The sequence below is a fragment of the Rhipicephalus microplus genome, unplaced genomic scaffold (assembly GCF_043290135.1).
Source record: "Rhipicephalus microplus isolate Deutch F79 unplaced genomic scaffold, USDA_Rmic scaffold_49, whole genome shotgun sequence".
In the NCBI taxonomy this organism is placed as follows: Eukaryota; Metazoa; Arthropoda; class Arachnida; order Ixodida; family Ixodidae; genus Rhipicephalus; species Rhipicephalus microplus.
The window spans coordinates 2,498,844-2,519,394 of NW_027464622.1; the positions used below are offsets into that span (position 1 = coordinate 2,498,844).

The 20,551-nt window shown below is 44.6% G+C and overlaps 1 protein-coding gene across 1 annotated transcript in view; it reads right to left on the reverse strand.

The window, feature by feature from the left end:
- LOC119161107 (mitochondrial amidoxime reducing component 2) overlaps nt 1–20,551 on the reverse strand; it is a gene marked incomplete at its 5' end in the record, with an annotated part of 104,654 nt that overhangs the window by 40,641 nt on the left and 43,462 nt on the right. The window contains 3 exon segments of the mRNA XM_075884866.1: nt 1,754–1,815; nt 1,889–2,035; nt 19,361–19,508. Of these exon segments, the coding sequence (XP_075740981.1) occupies nt 1,754–1,815; nt 1,889–2,035; nt 19,361–19,508 (357 nt within the window).

Genomic DNA, 20,551 nt, shown 5'->3' on the forward strand with positions numbered 1-20,551 from the left:
TTTCAACATACATTCAGCATATAGAAGTACCGCCATCCATCCAGTGGACGTTCCAAGGACTAAGCGAGAGGTGGCACTCGCGCACTTTCTTACGGCCTGCGCTCTGTGTCTACTTCCCAGCTTTCATGGCCTCTAGTTCATGGCTACATACTAGTTCACTATATTGATGGCCCTGCAGTCTAACCCTCGCTGAACCTTGCTAAAACCAAGGAGGTTATGCCCAGCGAGTTTAACGTGGCAACTCTTTCTGGTCAGATAGAGCTCAAAGTGCGTTCTTCTGATACTAGTTTTTTTAAGTAAGCATCAAATTCAAGGCAGATTTTATTGGAGATTAAGTCACCAATACTTGTCTCTGAAACTTAAGTCATCAGAAACAACTATTTTTTTATTTATGATTAACGTGCGTGGGTTTCCTCCTCAATTGAAAAGGGTGCACGCGTGCCACTCCTCTAGTCCAACCGTTGAGCTGACTACCTACTACTACTATGACGAAGACTACTACTACTACTCCTACATACATCACGGATGCACGACCCACGGCTTAGGGAGCTTTGCCCCCAAAAACAGGGTTGGTTTGAGTCAGTGCCACAGGCAATCTTTCTGTAAGCATAGCCATCTCATTTCATCTTCTCGGCAATTGCCGGCCCTTTAAAAAGTCCTGTGTCCCAACTACTACCATGCATAGCAATGAGCAAGCAGCACCTTAGACTACTGTCTGCCTTCATATACCACATATTATTGCCTTCCTTCTCACACTCCTGCCTTCTGCTGCCTCCCTCTCAGTGCAGTGCGCCCCAAAGATCGCAGCAGCTAGGTGATGATGCAATCTTGGACACCCAGTAGCAGAAAAGATAAACATGATGGAGAGCAATCACTTTTGTGGGGAGGAGAAAAAATTACTAGTGCATCCACTCCTAATAGTAGGGGACAAATGCTACAGACGCTGATGTGGCTAGGCATGGCCCGTAAGATCGCATCAGCATTAAAGCAACTTTAGGAGCTGAAAGCAGGGCAAGTCAAGCAAGCACAGAGAGGTTCACTGACTAATGTGTGATCTATGTACTTAATAACTCATGAGCATTAGGCAGGCTGAATGAATGGCAAAGCCTGCAAACTGGGTTGTGTGCCACATGCTGCTTGTTCACAGCAAACATTTTTTTAGTCCTCTTTTCTCGACTGCATTGCCGTTTAGCCAGTTTCGTGGAATGTAGACAAGCCAAGCAAAAACATGAAACAGAACAAAGGCTGTCATGCTAAGTACTAAAATGTTGCACAATCCTGACACTGTGCATTTTTTTTAATCATTAGTAAAATTTCATTCCATATGTCGTTCTTGAGCTTTACTTTGGGCCGTAACACCATTTTCTTCATTCCATGTCCCAAGTCTTGCACCGCATCATTCAGATATTACAATAATGGGCAACGATGTGTATAAGATAAAAATGGTTATAGGAAAGTTATGACTCCTCATTTGGGCTCGTTATGAGTCTCTCGCACACCTGAACATTGCATTTATGCAATAAAATAAACTATTACAGTTTTGCACAGTTCTCAGAAACTCGAACAATTAGTGACACACTAAATACTAGAGGTATTCAAAAGAGCCCGTAGGAATTGCAAACTAAGCACTCAGTTACAACCATCTATACATGATACAACACTTTACCTTAAAGACCTCAATTTGATATTTCTGTTACTTTGGCAGTGTCAGTAAAGTTTCTTATAGGTCCTTCGCATAAAGACAGCACATTACCTTCTTGTGCGCTCCAAAAAAGCCATTTCTGCATCCCCGATCCTGTAACGAGCCCAGTGGTCCTACAGAGGGGCAGGTCAGAAAGGCCATTCACTATGAGGTAGCAAACATCCAAGCTCTAGTCTTCGAACTCACCTCTGAGTGGGCTTCACAGCCGTCAACAAAAAGAGAGGGCCGAAAATTGCGCTGTCTGATGTCGCTACCTGGAGGCAGCCTGGACACTAGCTCATCAAGAGACGGCTTTGAGAGGACTTGAAATGATGACCGATCTTGGAAGGCAACCTAAAAGCAAGGCAAATATACGTCAGCTGAGATACAAGAAGAAGCACATGAGAAAGCGAAAACTGCAGAAGTGACCAATGAAGGGCCACCGACCTTCTAATTTAATAAGACATGGGTTATATAGGACTTACAACTTATTTCCTTGAACCCATCAGCAAAGTACTTTAGCTTTGACAAGAACTTCAAAAATTTAAGGAGCGCAAATATCTGTCATATCGATAAATGGTCATACTGTGCAAATCACATTTCCCGAACTTTCACCATTCACAACATGAAACCAAAGAAGTTTGACAAACGAAAATTCAATGCTGCATCAGTGTATGTCTGGCCCTTCTGGGACCAGTAGGAGTTCAAAGAAAGATAGAAGCTTGAAGCAATGAAAAATCCTCGAGACATGGTGTTTTAATCCAGGCAACTTTTCTACAAGTGGTCCTGAAGGAGCTGCCTTGAGGACGACGAGAAGCTGCGAACATTTTGACAAGATCCAATGTCAAAATGTCGACTCCAGTGACACCCGAAGTTCCAAGGATTTTCATTCTTTTGAGAAAAGGATAGTCAGGGAGTAAGAGGATGCTGTGATGACCGTGATTGTGATCACAGTCGGGCCTGTGGGCGAGCCGGCAGTGACATGGTCCACTGAACCTAGGAAACAGGCGTGCTGAGTCGGCCTACGGGTATTGGCGGGCGTGCCCAACCACATGGTCAGGGCATCTGCCTGGGCGGCGGTGTCATCGACCGCCATGGGTGTGCGACAACCAAGGAGCAGCATAAATAACACCAGGAGGCTCATCGACGCATTGAACCACCACGATGAATGCCACACGAGTCATCCCATAGGTGTATCTACCGGGGGAGGCAAGGGGGGGGCGGAGCATCGCAGTTTGAACAATGGTCATTTTCAGTTTTAGTCGGGGAAACCATCAAATGAGAAGGGTTACTTTTAGCCAGCAATCATTTATTTATATAATGAAATTTGTTTTACGCTTCTGCTGTAGAGACTGTTTTGAGCACTGTGCACTACAGCATTGCACAAAGGGCTATGAGTAGAGGCCCAACAATGTTAGAACATTCTGTCATGGCTTTATTCTGCTCTGACGGGTCTCAAATGTACACAATCATGGACGGAAACGTGGGAAGAAACCACTAAATATTCTAAGAACAGATAACACTGTTAACAGATAACACAGATAACTAACAGAATCCAGGTACAGGCTCTCCACGGGGCTAGTTCGAAAAGCACCCGTAAAGAGGCGAATGCCTAGATGGTGGATAGGGTCGAGTATCTTTAAGGCTGATGCTGTCGCAGACTGATAGATTATAGCACCGCACTGTAGACGTGTGCATACGAGGCTTTTATATAAATTCATCAGACATTTCCTGCCACTACTCCACGTAGTGCGTGACAACACTTTCAAAATATATACTGTTTTTAAGCACCTGTCTTTTAAATACTTGACGTGTAGGATGAAGGTTAGTTTTGTGTCTAATATTAGTCCAAGAAACTTGTGCTCGATCTTCACTGACAGAGGTTGGCCATGCAGGTCAATGTTGGGGTCAGGATGGAAGCCCCTCTTTCGGCAGAGCAAGACACAAGTGCTCTTTTGCGCGTTGAGTATAAAACCATTCTGATCTGCCCATTGAGATACCTTGTTCAACCCTAGTAGAACTTGACATTGGTACATTGAGATGTTGCACTATTTGAAACCCATCTGTACATCATCGACATATATGCACTAAAAATATTACATGGGAGAGACAGGTGCAAGGAATTCATTTTAACTAAGAAAAGTGTGTAACTCAATACACCTTGTTGTGGCACTCCTGTTTCTTGGACAAATATTCGAGATAAGACAGTGCTAACTCGGACACGGAATGTACGGTTGGACAGGTAGCTTTCGATGATTGTCAGCATTCTACCCCGCACACCTAAATGTGACAGGTCTCGCAATATGCCAAAGCACCATGTAGTGTCATATGCCTTCTCCATATCGAGGAACACAGAAAGAAAAAATTGCTTATGAACGAAAGCGTTGCGAATTTGTGTCTCAACACGGACAAGGTTGTCAGTGGTGGACCGAGCCTCTCGAAACCCACACTGGTATGGGTCAAGTAGGCCATTAGTTTCAAGAAAGTGAATCAAGCCCCTGTTTATCATTTTCTCAAAGACCTTGCAAAGACAGCTGATCAACGCTATTGGTCTGTAGCTGGAAATTAGGAATGGGTCCTGGCCTTGTTTTAGAATTGGGATAATGATCGCTTCCTTCCAGGCTGAGGGTAGCTCGCCGGAAAACCATATCGCATTATACAGGGAGGAGAGCTTTTTAGGTTTCAGTGGACAGATGTTTCAACATTTCATATGCCACACGACAGCAGGTGAGTGAGGCTTGCAGTTCTGCCAAACAGAAAGGTTCATTGTATGGCTCGTGAGTTGTGGGTTTGGGCTCTAATCTCTGTTTTTCTATCCTGCTTTTTTTATCGTTAGAATGCTTCCCTATAGTGTGATGAGCTGGATACCTGTTTGAAGCGCGCCCCGAAAGTGTTCGCCTGGTCTACCAAACTCTCCCTTTGTGTGTTCACTAGAGGAAGTGTGTGAGCTTGTCGTCCTGCTACCTGACCAACGATGTTCCAGACTCTCGCCTCATCTGTGTATGAATTAATGCCTGATAAGAATTTATGCCAACTTTCTCTTCTCGCCTGTCGGCGTGCCCTCCTTCCTTGCGACCTGATGTTCTTAAAGTTTACAAGATTCTCGGCTGCAGGCGAGTCTCTAAGCAATTTCCCTGCCTTATTTTGTTTTTTGTGCATATTACAACACTTATTACTGTACCATGGGACCCGTCGTTTGCCTGACGGTCCACATGTTTGTGGTATACATTTCGCTGCAACATCAATCAAAAAAGCTGTCAGGTAGCTCACAGCAGGTTCTATGCTTAACATCCCCACATCAGTTCAAATTAGGAGAGTAATTTTTTAAACTGTTCCCAATCGGCTCTATCGGTGAGCCATTTGGGAACCTGTGGAGGACATATATTTGATATTGATTTGCTGAGAACTATAAAAAATGATCTCTACCGTATGAATTATTGATGAATTCCCATTTAAACAGAGTAGGAGTGATGGAGATGTTATGCTGAGGTCTATTGACGAGTAGGTATTGTTAACAATATTGTATTATGTTGGCTTTTTACGATTCAGGAGGCACGCGCCAGGAAAAAAAAAAGAACTGTTCAATCAGACGACCTCGCGCATCGCAACGAGTGTCGCCCCATAAGCTATTATACGCATTAAAGTCCCCTAGGACAACATAGAATTCGGGGAGTTGATCTATGAATGACTGGAATTCCTGTTTATTGAGTTGGTGAGGCAGGGATATGTAAATAGAGCAAACGGTGACCAGTTTGTAGAAGTGAACAGCTCGGACAGCCACCGCCTCAAGGGGTGTCTGAAGTGGTAAATGTGCACAAGCTGTTCCTTGATTAACTACGACGGTAACACTGCCAGATGATGCAACAGCATCATCCAGATCTTTTAGAAAAATAGTGTAACTGCGTAGGAAGCTTGTGTGCTTGGATTTTAAGTGTGTTTCTTGCACACACAGCACTTTTGGTGTACGTTTGTGTAGAAGTTCTTGGATATCGTCAAGGTTTCTCAGCAGTCCTCTGACGTTCCACTGTAGTATTTGTGTCGTTTTATTGTTGTGTGGTGCTGTGTGTAGAAAAGTGTTGATATAGGTTGTAGGGCCTTTTGGGGGCCCTGTAATTCGGGGTTTTTCTTTTTTGGTGCGCACCAAAGAGTTGCGTGAGGCACTAGAGGAGGGGGACTTGTATCCATCACCTCCTGCAAGGTGGCGGATAATGCCTGATTAGCAGGCATGTTCACAGAAATTTCGGACCTAACTGCCGGTGCAGTGGTCCGAGGTCCGGCAGACTCTGAAGTCGGCTGAACCTGTTTAGCAGGAGGCAGAGCAGCACAGGCTACGTCAGCCTTGGGCGCAGACGGTGCGACCGCGGTCACACTTTGTGCAACAATCGCAGATGCGGAAAGATGTGATGTGGCCCCCTGGTACATCACATCTGCAAAGGAGGGAGAATGCTTGTTGCGGAGAGAAAAGCGCTGGCACCTCTTGAAAAGACAGATTGGATATAACTTCAAGTTCAACAATTTGTTTTTCTTTTTTCCAGGATGGGCATGACCGCGAGTAGGCGGGATGGTCTTCTCCGCAGTTCGCGCAGGGGGCTGCAGCAGTACAATCATTCAATGGGTGTTCGCTGGAGCTACAGTTTGCGTAAGTAGCGCTTTCTCTGCAGCTTTGCGACCCATGTCGAAAGCGCAGACATTTGAAACACCTACACACATCGAAACACCTTGGTATGTAGGGCCTGACAAAAAGCTTGCAGTAGCCGGTCTCAATTGAATTGGGTAAGTCACTGGTACCGAAGGTGATCATTATATGTTTTTTTGGTGCTTCTTTTTTGTTTTGTTATATCACTATTCTTTGGAGCTTCACTACGTTCTGGTCTTCCCAGACTTCCAATAGTTCACTCTCTGATAATTCAAGAAGGTCGTCATCAGAAATGACACCGCAAACTGTGTTCAAGGATCTGTGGGGGCCTATGAAAACTGGGACATCCCCAAACGCTACTAGTTTAGATAGGTTGTCGTATTGGAGCTTGTCGCCCACCTCCAAAATGAGGTCGTCGCTTCCCAACTTGGTTACACGATACGCGAGGGGCCGATTGCTTCAGCAGGTGTTTTTGAGACAAGAAAAGGTGAGATTGCTCGGACTGCTTTGTTTTCTTTCTGACTATGCCCGACATGAAACTTGGGGAAAGACTACTCTGGTTTTGAGAAAAGAAAGGATTTTTCCATGCACCACCTTTTCGGGCGGCGATCAGGGAGGGGGGAGGAAAAAGTTGGCCATACAGATTGTGTAAAGTTCGGCGGCGATGGTGGCCACCCACTACCTACCCAACAAGTGGACGCTACAAGGTTTAAATAGAAAAGACTTGGAGACGCCAGCCATGCATCGTTGCTATAACCAAATATAACTACCCAAGGTTCGGCAACTAACTACACAGGGTTAACCCTTGCCGCCAGGAAATTTGGAAGTAAACGGAGAAGAGAAGATGACAGGACAGATAAAAAGTGAGAGATGAAAATGAAGTTGTAGAGAGAGAGAGATAGGAAAAGGCGACTGCCAATTTCTCCTGGGTGGGTCAACCCAGTGGTGCCGTCTACGTAAAGCCGGGGCCAAAGAGGTGCGTTGCCTCTGCCGGGGGGCCTTAAAGGTCCAACCACCCGGCATCGGCTCAACCCCCAGGATCCCCCTTTCCCCGGACACGGCAAAGCCATGCACGGCTCGGCGTGAGAGAGAGTCGAAACCCCCCCATTGGCTCAGGTCCATGGTGTTGCCACACACCGAATGCCTGCTTGTGCAGATGCCCCTGATGGGGTGCTCATTAAGTTTGCTAAATATTTCAACCCAGTGTTTATACTGCGGTTACCTATAGGTTAAAACCGAGATTTTATCCTTCCCATCACGCACTTTTATACGAACGTGCTGTCCATAACAACTTAGCATCACCAATCTCACGCCTCCGTGTATTATGGTGTTATAAGTGTTATCTGGTTCAGCCGTCTAGTTGTGCACGCCGTATTGTCACTAGTGTTTCTGTGTGTACTACCGAATGTTTACGTTGTGGCACAGTGGCACAATGGGCAAACACCTGAATAGCTACATGGCTGGCTACACGTTAAAAATGGTCGAGTTTGCTCTCGAGCACTGGAAGAGTGCCACTGGCAGAAAATTCGACGTAGACAAAAAATGCGTTCCGACAATGATGCGCACAAAATAAAAAACTGCAAAAGACCAACTGCAAAAAGCGCTCTTTCCGAGGGAAGCCGTGCAGGTTTCCGGAACTAGAAGAAGACTTTTTTCGCTATGTGACTGAAGTGCGGAACGATGGATATGCACTGACAACAGAGATGCTGCACGTAAATACACTAGCCCTGGCAAGTGCAAAGGACGTACCGGCCGGGACTTTCAAGGCTAGTGCTGGCTGGGTGCGACGATTCATGAAGAGAAAGGATCTCTCCTTTCGGCGAAGGTCCGCATTGTGCCAGCGTTTATTAGAAGACTACACCAATAAGGTGCTCAGTTTCCACAAGTACTTAATCGGCCTTCACCATGAGAATAATTATCTACTGTCGCAAATAGCGAACGCAGATCAAACCACTGTGTGGTTTGACTGCCCGGAAAATTACACAGTGGAACAGAAGGGCAAAAAGAGCGTCGCCGTGCGGGCCACCGGAGCGGAGCGCCATCCCCGTACGTTGTGTTAAAAAGAAAAAGAATTCCGAATGAAGTGTTCACCAAGGGAATTATTGTTCAAGCCCAAGAAAAGGGTTGGATGAACGATGAGCTGGTTCTCGACTGGGTGAAGTGCGTCTGGCAAAACCGACTGGGAGCATTGTTGGCCAAACAGTCACATTTAGTGCTAGACAGCTTCCACGGTCACCAGACCGATAATGTGAAAGAGCAGCTGTGCCGTGTCGGCACAGGCATGGCCGTAGTTCCAGGCGGCCTCACTGGAATGCTGCAGCCTTTGGACGTCAGCATTATTCTACCTTTTAAGGTTGAATTCCAAAGGCTCTACACTGAATGGATAGCAAGCGGCAGCCACAAGCAGATGCCGACTGGAGGGCTGAAGAGGTCACCACTTGCCATTTTCTCGGTTGGGTACTATCGGCGTGGAGCTCGGTGTCGACGGACGTCGTATCCCGAAGCTTTAAGGTAACCGGCCTATCCGACAGCTTGAATGGCACCAAGATTTACTGTTTGTGAGAGGATGATGCTCTGCAACACGCCATCTCGAACTCAGAGTCTGAGGACTCGTTGAGCGACGACGATATATGCTGCAATAAACGTTATTCGTTTGGTAACTGGTAGATTCTCTCTCTTTTTTTTTGTGTCAAAAAAATTGCATGTCGCGTTTACGGGCCACACTGAAAATTGGTTGTCGTTTCTTGAAAAAAAAAGTGCGGCCCTTGCATGTGTTTATAGGATAGTTCAGGTGGCACAGGAATTCTACACAGAATTATCCCCTCTGAAAATAAGTCAATCAATCTAGAATTAAAGTAGCAACAAGGAAGATACGAAAGTGCGATATGTACCTACAGACGGGATTGAAAAGGCCATGTGGGATGTGCCACGCGGAAAAGTAGCTGGCGATGGGGAAACAACAGTCGAGCTAATAAAAGAGGGAGGAAAATTTACTTTGAAAAAACTAGCTACACTATCAAGATGGCAACAGTTCTAGTGAGCAAAAAATGCTGACATCATACCAAATATAGAAGAAAGCAGACATAAGACTTCTATGGCCATCAGCTTACTTTCGATAATATGCAAAATATTTGCAAAAGTAATCTCATACAGGATAAGAAAAAACTTGACTTCAAATAAACCAAAGAACAAGTGAGCTTCAAAAAGGCTATTCTAAAATGAATCACATTCAAGTGATAAATCAGGTAATGAAGAAAACTGCTGAGTACAACAAACAGCATTACTTAGCCTTCATAGACTACGAAAAGGCATTAGACTCCGTAGAGATATCTGCAGTTTTAGAAGCTATAAATTGACAAGGAGTGCCTGAATCTTATGTCGATACCTTAGCCGACACCTACAAGGACTCCACAGCTACCTTATTTCTTAGAAGAAAAGCGATACAATTGCAATGAACAAAGAAGCAAGATGAGGAGACACAATATCCCCAATGTTGTTCACCGCATGGTTGGAGGAAGTGCTTTTAACAGCTACACTGGGTGGAAACTAGAATCAAGGTTGACGAAGAATGGCTACACAACCTACCGATTTCAGACGACATCGAGCTCTTCAGTAACGATAGCAATGAACTGCAAAAGATGATCGAGGAATGAATGAAACTGAGAAAGTATGAAGTTAGGCGGAAAATGAATATGGCAAAAACAAAAATATTATTGAATAGAATGACAAAACAGAAAAAATTTGAGAAAAAAAACCCTACACCGGAGTATATACGAGAATATGTATACCTAGGACAACTACTCATGTAGCATCTAATCACAAAAAAGAAATTCACGGAAAAATACAATGGGCTGGAACGCATTCGGCAAGCACTCAGTAGAAATGAGGTTAGGAAATTTGACACTATAATTAAAGTGAAAGGTATACAACCACTGCATACTGCCACTTCTGACGGATGAAGCTGAAACATGCAGATTTACAACACAACTCGAGCAAAAGCCGAAAACCACGCAGCATACAATGGAACGTAGAATTATAGGAATAACATTGAGGAGACTGCAGAGTGGGCAAGCGAACACATAGAAGTTGCACATATTCTAGTTGACATAAAAGTAAAAAAAAAGTACCTGGGCTGGTCACGTAATGCGTGGAATAAACAACCAGTGGACAATAACAGCAAAATATTGGTTACGAACAATTAAAAACACTATCGGGGAAGGAGGAGAGTTATGGCGTATTCGGTTGAGCATTTTCAAGCGTTCTGGAGCGCTTTCACAAGTGGCTGCGCCTTCGGTTGGTAGAATCTTAGCGCTCGGACTACCTTAGGTTGGTTCTTTCAAAACCCCAGCCTCTGACTCAGAGTGCTCCCGACCGTTCTGATTTCGAAGTGAAAGCGTGGCGCGATCTGACCTGGAGAACGGTTCAGGTGACACAAGCCAGCCGATCACATACATGGCTGCCGGCAGGAGAATGAGATGAGGGGCTCTCACGAGGTGAGAGGGTCTCACCGGACGCGTAATACTTCGTGCACGTGCATTGTTTATGGCATTTTTGTGCAGGTATGGGGCGAGTTCACATGTACGAAGCCATAAATGCACCATGTCAATAATGAGGTGGCAAGGAAAGGCCGAGGAAACGTCAATGCTGTCGTTAAAGCAGCTCGCAGACAGCCTCGTGATTTGCCTAGAAGATAATATTTTGTACGAGGACGTTGGCCAGATTTTTGTGCTGAACTCAGAAAGCTTTTGCTACATCCAGACATGTCAGAGAGAGAGATAATATAAAAAATGTCAGGCATGTCAGAACACTGAACTGATCGGCATCATTTGTTGGCGCGGTGCACCAATGTTTACCACGAATGGGCTAGCCTGCACGTGCGCGCGCTTCTTTCCTTACGGCCTTCTCACCCATCGCGAATACAATGGGAGAGTTTCTGAGTGTGTTTCGTCACCCATCGGCGGTAAGGGCACGCGACCCTGACTTTGCATCTTCTGCGCCGCTCACACGGCACAAGGGGGTTCGTCGATGTGAAACTGTGGAATAAGGGTTCTTGACGAAGAGGCGGAAGGGGATTATTGAAGAAATCAAGGATAGATGGAGGATAGTTTACTAAAAAGAAACTAATTTACCAGATGGCTTCCCGCTTAATGTAGGTATTGTTTATTAAAAGATAACTAATTTACCAGACGGCTTCTTGCTTAATGTAGGTATGTATGTGCTTATAGATAATAAAAGCTGAAGCTTAGAGAAAATGCGGAAGAATCGGCTAATGAGAGGCATAATTCAGAAGGCATAAAGCACTGGCAACCATCAGAGAGATAGAACAATGCCACACCTGTTCTGCAATCAGAGAGCACTAAACATCTTTGGCGCTTGGTCTCATTGGACAACGACGTCGCAATTACGAAAGGTCGCTCACCGAATGACGAGCGTGCCTCCTCTTTCCTAGCTATTTTACATTTTTCTTTATTTTTCTAAATACATTTGGAGTGTTTCCAGGGCCAATATCTGCTGTCTGCAGCCTGAGAACTCTTTTAAACACGTACGTGCGTTGTATATCTAATGGCTGAAAAGCTGCGTATAAGGAGAAAGAAAGTAAAAAAAAAGAGAGGGCCCTTGCTGCTGAATAACGTCTTCAGACGGCATGCACAGAGAGTGATGGTGTGCACTGTCAATGTGTTAACACCACCTAGAAAGTGGGCGCGAGGCCCACCACTACAGGAGCAAGCGCTGCAATCGCTGGGACGTGCAGGGTTGGATCATGTGATCTCCCCTCCCTCTGGCAAAGGAAAGTTGGCGGTTGGATGCGCTGTTTTTAACGGCGACTTCACGGTGTGTAAATTTTTTTACAGCGTTGTATTGCTGTGACTTCACCTGTGCAATCTTCTGTAGACTACACAATGCAGAAAGTGGCAGCAAACGTAAATGGCGGCGTGCCACAGTGCGCTACGTACGCGATGCCACTGACGCGGCCACTGGCAATGCCACTGTCACCTCTTTTTTGTTGTTGTTGTGGTGGTTACTATTTCGAGCCCATGGGGTTGAAATGAGCATACTCCATGAATGTTCACATCAAAGCAGAACGTTTCAGTTTCTGCACGAGAGCTTCGTTCACAATAAAAAATGAATGTGCAAACACTTTATTATGTATATTATAAAATGGGACTCTGAATCGCCAAAGAGTCAAGATATAGCCCGGAAGTCCAGTTTCAAGTCCAGTTTCTTTCCTTTTGTTTCCATTATTTTTACCCTGTCCTGGTCTATTTCGTGGCCAGTTGCTTCTACGTGTTCGACCAGCCCATTCGACGAAACCTTCTTTTAGATCATACATGTGCGCTCAAGTCTATGCTAAAGCTTACTTCTCTCTCCAAGCTAACAATTACCACTGTCTGCGCCACCACCATCTTCCCCGGACGTCCGTCTCCATGTCTGTACCCGACCACGCGGGTTTCCATGCTAGTGGTGTTGCCAGCCAAGCTCGTGCCTCCCTGCCCCCCCCCCCCCCCCCCGCTTCCGCCGAAATTTTCTCATGGCATATGACGCACAAAATAACGGTTGTCCACACTTGCCTGCCCTGCCCCAGTTCTAATCAAGGTGGTGCCCCTCGGGGAAAAAAAAAATTTTGCCAACGCATCTGCCGTTCACGACTTCAGCTCACAGAAGTTCTTGCTTATAGATTACGTCTGTACAGAATGAGCCCATAGCCACTGTCACTTCCTCTTCATGCTGTTTTCATCCACAGGCGTAAACGTGGTAAGCTTCAAAAGCAGATTCCTCTTCGAAGAGCTGCCGTGAAATATCACACAGCTTATGAATGAAACTGCAAAAAAAAAAAAACTGGACACAGGTAATTTTACTGAAACGTGAAATTGCCGTTTAGATCACGGTACGCAAGACCTCGCAGCATGCTCAAGAATGTAATAAAATAATTCAACTGGTGGGTCAAAATTTTAAATCACGATTTACCCCTTTGTGAAAACTGGAATTGAACCAATAATTCATAATTTTCACACATGTGGGGCTAGATGACGATCGAATGTGCAACGTGTGACCACCGTAGAACATAATGGTATTTAGAGCACATAAATAGACAAGAAACGAGAGGCAGAAGTAGACAGATGAGCATGTAGAAATTTTGCCCAATAAATATTAGGAGCGTGCCAAGGAGAAAAGTTACAACACTGAATGAGGCATGGGCGTGAGTGATTCTCACATTTGCTTACAATCATAACAGAAAGGTCGTCGCTGGATGCGGCTGTAAGAATGCCCCATTGCTCCCCACCACACCATGCTTCCCACAAAACGGGGAATTCGCTTGCGCTGTGCTTTCTAGGGTTATGTGCGCTAAACATAAATGTAGTTTGTGCATGCTTGTCATGTTAACCTCGGCCCGTCTTTAGATAAAAACCTACAATGAATGAAGTAGTGTAGTTGCACACATTTATTGCAGCAAAGATACGTCTCTTTGGCATTAATACCTATTTGATTCTTCATTTCGACACAGGACGACTTGTTATCTTTTATAGAGGCAGCGTGCTCGGCCGCCGTGGTTGTTTCATTTAGGTGGTCATAGCAGACGACGCCAGCAGTCAGGCATTGTGAGAAGCGTAACACTTTTCTGGGGCACTTAATTAGCACTTCGGACCATCAGAGAAGAAGCTGCAGCAGTATTTTACTGATTTAGTTGAGTGAAGTACAAGAATACTAATAAAAATAGAAGTCGCGAAAGCAGCTGCGGGTTGCGCACGAGAAGGCGGAGGAGCAATCCAACTATGTATGTCACAGGGATGCCTCCGCATGATGGTGCTACGGTATGTCCTTGCGCCCAATATTGATTCCGGAGACCCCAAGCCCTTTTGCAATTCCTTTGTACTGCAAGCCACGCCCATGAAGAATGTGAACGAAGTATGCAGCTGCTTACGCTCGCAAGCCGCTTGCCCCGGAACTAAAACTGTAGTGCAAATGAGTCCTGCGTCATCTTACTAGTTCGGAGACCAACATGTTTAGAAACGGAAATTGACAACATTACAACTTTTCGGCAAGTAAGCAGCTGTTTTTTTTTTTTAATTTGTATAAGTTTTCTTGTGGCTTATTGCTACGAGCAGGTTGTTGTGGATTGCCTTTTATCTCTAGTGTGGCTTGCTTTATTTTGGGATTTACCCACAACGGCTGCATTTCATTCGGTGCTTTGTCAATGTTCAGTCTACAGTAATTTTTTGAGCCAAGAAGGCAGTCGCACAACCTTCAGTGCATGCATTACGCACATGGATATATATTAGCTGTGTAAAGGTACATTGCTGTGTTCCGTTACTGCCGCTCGATCGCCATGATTCCGTATTGCAAGTCCCGTTCGGAGAAAACACCTGGTGTTCCTTTTCACCAATTCCCAAACAATACTGAGCTGTGCACCAAGTGACAAAAGAATATTGCGAGAGACAACCTCATCATCAAAGACAAGTCTGCATCGACAGTCGTATGCAACAGACACTTGCATGATGAAGACTATGTACCTGCGTTCCGCGCCTACTCTTTTTGAGAACTATCTGTCCTACATGATTTCATGTGCATAAAATCCTCGCAAAGATCCTGCTTCACGAGTTTGGCACCTACGTGAAACATCAAGGAAGCAAAAGACGGTGAGCAACGAAACAGATCAGAATGTTGGAACTTCACATGACGTTTCGCTGAACAGGAAGCAGCAAGTGTTTGTGCGCAAACAATAAACAGCGATGCTCATCTGGTGGGTCGATACCAAACTATGATAGGACGATTGCGCTCCCAAGTGTCACACCATCATTTAAAAGGCAAGAAAGTGCAGTGATTGCTGAAAGAAAAAAATGTATCCCAATATTGTCGTGAAAGCAAGCACTACGCATGCGTTAAGAAAATCGCAGCAGATGCACAGAAAGGAAAGCAAAAGGTCGTGTTTCTTTTACTATAAATGAAATGTGACGGAAGAAAGTATTCAGTGTACCCAGACGATTTTGTAAGTGGTGTGTGGTATGACGCTTTTTGTCACAAAGAGGCTACAATCATGTGCACACTGCAGGGCTTGTGACACTGCCAACAAAGTGCACTCTCCAAAGGTGCATAGGTTCAAGCCCAGCATCATCAGGTATGAGTAACGCCACAAAACATTTGTGCGCCTTCAATGATTAAGCAACTTGTTTTTCAACTAGCAGTGAGTGGAGAAGCACGCCCGAACTCATGTGCTGGCGTGGCGCGCGCTGTACATAGCCGCGAAAGATGGCAGGATCGCAGCGCCCCCCTCAAAGGAGTGGCGAGAGGCATGTACTGCACCTGTTTCGAAGGCCGTAAGAAGAGAGCGCGCAGGTGCAGTCTAGCCCAGCCGGGTGTTTACCCGCCAGCTTACCGCACTGGCTGCACAGTGGTGCTACAGGCGCGCTGCTCTAAGCGCCCTGAGAGCAACCGATGTATTCGGTTGGTACGCTGCCTCTGGCGCTCCGACTGCGAGCTGCCTCTGCGTCTGGCGACTCTGAGCCAGAAGACCAGAACGACCAACCGAATAAGCCATTAGATAGAGTGATGAAATTAGGAAGTTCGCAGGTATAAAATAAAATCAGCTCACACAGGATATGAATATGTGCATGACCGACAGTGGATGGCTAACCAATCTACTGTCAGTCATGCATGCTTTCACCAGCTTCCAAGAAGTGTAGTGAGCAAACACCGTAACTGCTTAACACGTGAAACTGACCCATCCACTGTCGGCCATGCATGTGTTCCCCGATTTTCAAGAAATGTAGTGTAGTGAGCCACGGCTGGGCTAAACTGCAGCTGCGCGCTCACTTATCATGGCTTTCGCATTGGGTGTAGTACATACCTCCCGCTGCTGCTTTGAGGGGGGCGCTGCGACGCTGACCATCCTCAGCGGCTCCATGCAGCGCTGGCAACGTTGGCACATAAGTTTGGGCACACTTCTTCACTCACCGCACGTTGAAAATTAAATTGCCTAATCATTGAAGGCGCACACACAAATGGCTTATGGCATTGCTCATACCCAATGATGTTCGGCTACATACCTCTGAAGAGTGCACTTCGTTTGCAGAGTCAGAAGCCCCAAAGTGCGAGCATGACTGTAGCGTCTTGGGGACAGAAAGCACCATATCAAACACTCCTTATAACAACTTTGTCTGGGTATGCTGAATGGTTTTTTCCGTCCCATATTATTTGATGCAAAAGAAACAGGGCCTCTTTCTCTCCATTCTGTGCATCTGTTAGAATTTTCTTAACACATGCGTGGAGCTTGTTTTCACGATAATATTCGAACATCTTTTTCCTCATTTTTCAGCAATTGCCGCACCTTTTCAGGTTTTGAACAATGGTACAACACTTGCAATAGCAATCTTCTTATCATGGTTGGGTATCAGCCCACGCGATGAGCGTCGCTGTTCGTTGTTTGCGTGCAAACACTTACTGCTCCTTGTTTGTTTAAAGCATCTTGTGAAACCGCAACATGTAGATGTGGTTCGTTGGTCTCCACTTCTTGCTTCCTTGATGTTTGACATAGGGGCAAAGCTCTTAAAGCAAGATCTTTGCGAGGCCTTGAAATCAAGCACGACGAATAGTTTTCGAAGAAAGTAGGCGTGTAGTCAGAAAGAAGTTTTCAGATGCGGCATGCAGCCACATAGTCTTCATTGCAGAAGTGTTTGCTGCATACAACAGTCGATACAGACTAGTTCATATGGGTATAGCACACCCCGACAAGGACACAAAACAGATACAATTGGCGCTACTTGTTGTGGTGTGCTATACCCTTATGAATGATGAACTCCAACCAACTAGCACGGCAACGCGCCTTAGCAGACTCGATGATGAGGTTGTCTCTTGCAATATCCTTGTGGCATTCAGTGCACAGCTCAGTATTGCTTGGGAATTGGTGAAAAGAAACACTGGATGCTTTCCTCGAATGAGACTTGCTATACGGAGCACAGCAATATACCATCACACAACTAATATATATCCATGTATGTACTGTGCATACTGAAGGTTGTACAACCGTGTTCTCGAGTCGAAAAATCACTGCAGACTGAACACTGAGAAAGCACTGAATGAAATGCAGCCACGGTGAATTAATCCCAGAATGAAGCAGGCCCCACTAGAGAGAAAAAGAAACTGACAACAACCAGCTTGTAGCACTAAGTCGTAAGAGAATTGATACAAATTTCTTAGCAAGAAGCAGCTTACCTGCCGAAAAGTTGGAATGTTGTGAGTTTCTCCTTTTAAACATGTTCTTCCACGAACTCGAAGAATAGCACAAACTCCTTTGCATTAGAGAGTTTTAGTTCCAAGGCAAGTGGCTTGCGAGCATAAGTAGCTGCATTCATTGCATTCTTCATGGACGTGGCTTGCAGTACAACGGAATGCAAAAGAGCTCGGAGTCCCCGGAATCAGTGTTTCCAGGTGGTGTTAACACGCCTACCACCACTCTCACGGCGTGCAGTTCAAAGGAGTTATGAGCAACAAGAGTCCTCTCTTCTTTTTGTAATTTCTCCATATAAGCAGTTATTTTTAACCATCAAAGATACAACACACGTACATGTTCCAAAGAGCTGTCAAGCTGTAGACCTCAGCTTTTAGCCCTGGAAGCCACGTCAAATGTATTTGGGAAAATAAATAAACAGAAAATAGCTAGCAAAGAGAAGGTGTGCTCATCTTTTCGGTAAGCGACCTCTCTTAATTGTGGCCTCGTTGTCCAAGAGACCCAGGTATTTTATGCTCTCTGCTAGCAGAACAGGTGCAGCATTGTTAATCTCTCTCTCTTCGCTACCAGAGCTTTATGCCTCCTGCATTATGCCTGGTTAGCCGATTCTTCCGCATTTTTACTAAGTTTCAGCCTGTATTATTCATGGGCACATGCATGCCTACATTATGCGGTGAGCCGTCTGATAATATTAAGTTTTTCTAGAGACGATCCTTCTACTCTCGACTTCTAAAATATCCCCCCCGTTCCCTCCGCCGAGACCCGCCATTGTGTGGTTTTAAATCGAGCAACTCTTGTGCCGTGTGCACGACGCAGGAGACACAAAGTCAGAGTCACAGCCCCCCTACCGCCGACGGGTGGCGAAACATACTCAAAAACTCTCCCATTGCTTTCGCGATGGCTGAGAAGGCCGCAAGGAAAGAAGTGCATACAGATACAGTCTAGCACGGCCGTAAGTGAGCAAGCACTATAATTGCTTAATACGTGATATTGTTGAAGCGTATCAGATTGCACAGTTGGGTGACAACTGTGTCAGCACCCTGTCAATCACACAATTGCCCAAAGAACTGGATCATCTACAAAGGAGATTTTCGTAATCTGTCTTAGTTGTGCTGTAGGTGGCCTACCTGTGCTATGTCCTGCCACGTGGTATACTATGAGTGGTTATTTTATGTATTTATGGGTGGGTGTTTTGATAATTAATTGTTAAGAGTCAGCGCTGTAAGGGTTCCCTTTCTGTGATTTTCGCACTGTTTTCAGAGCATGTACAACCAACAATGCCTGCTTTTTACACTTTTGCATGTACATTCCTACAACTGAACATGTTGAAATGAAAAACTCCACAACTAAGGTTAACTCATGCAGCAAAGATATGTAGAATTAAGTACAACTGACAAAAGGAAACCAGAGAGTAAACTGAAAGGTTGTAGAAAGTGACAGGAAAATTGAACCACACACTTCTCCAGAGCAGGTGTGCAATGTAGGTAAAGCTGAGGCCAAAGAGGTGTGTTGCTTCTGCCAAGGGACCATACAGCTCCCCCCACTGGCTATTGACTCGAACAGCAGGATCACCTTTCCCCCCAACACAGCTCACAGGAACTACACAGAAGAAAATCTGACCCCATTTGCATGGGCTTCCTTTGTTGCAGTACACAAAATGTCTGATGACACAGATGTTTTCTTGGGGAGTTCGGAAATGACAGCCCACCAAAAAAAAGCATAGCTAAGTGACATTCATTCCCCCAGCAAGGTGAAAAAAATATTTTAGCCCAGCCTCGCTTCCCCTTTTAGCAGTAGAATTAAAAAACAAATGCATTACCGAAGCAGTGCCATCCCTTCCTCGATTGATGGTCTCCTCGTCCAAAATGATTCTTACAAGCCGAATGCTATCACAGTTGAGGAAGTTCTTAAACCATTGGGAAGCTTCTTGCGACACTTCCGTAGCCTTGTAACTGTTCTTCCGGACCCTGAAAGCAAATAATTTGTGTAGATCAGTGATTAGGTCAAATAAAACAGACAGCCTAAGATATGATCAAACAGAAAGCATTATAGTAAAGTGCGTGTGTAAAAACAAGACAACAAGAACATCTTGTGAACAGTAAGAGTGCTGCTCTTAAAGAAGGACACTCAATTAAAGAAATGTTTTTAATTATGGATGAATTTCGATCAACCTTTAATCGTTTACATATTTTGACATGCTGATTTTAAATATGCAATTACTTTTTCTGTGCAACAAGTACTTTTCAAGATACTGAGAAAAATAATGTTTCTTGCATTGACTAATTTGGAGGTGAGTTTTCTCTTGAATGCGGGTAGTGATGAAAGACAGTGGCATATCAAAATGATGTTGTATGGTCGGAGCTTGCAGTGCTACAAGAATAAATGCTCTAGACTGATTTGGGCCAAAGTTACCGCATGTCAAACTTTTGTAAGCAAAAAGCTTTGGTAACACCCTAGAGGAATTATTACTTTTTGAAAACATCTCTCATATTATTCCTTCGAGTTTTCTGCCTACTGCACTCTCCATTTGTCCCCTTTTCTAAAAAAAACAAGAATCAACAATGTGATAAGTATGACCAGAGATATCGTCACTCCGAAACTACACGATGATCAAAAACACAGTTTTGAGAAAATCAAAAAAACATTTCCAGACAAATAACAAATAATTATGAAAATTACTTCAACACTAAAGTCATCAAGGATGATACAGGGGTTCAATCAGGCAAGAATTAACATTTTCCAACAATCTCGAATTAAATTAGGGCATCTCAAAATTCACTTATAAAACCCAATAATAACTTCAAAAAGAATTATTTTTAGTAATGTTCTTTAATGATATATAGTTATATACTAGTCCTACTGCACTTGTTAATTTACCACGTTTCTGACAAAAAAAGAATTATTGAGACTGGTTGAGTAGAACCAGAGATATTGTTGTTCCAATATGACATCATTAGAAATGTCACTTTGAGGAAACAGATAAAAAAACATTTATTTACACACTCTCCCT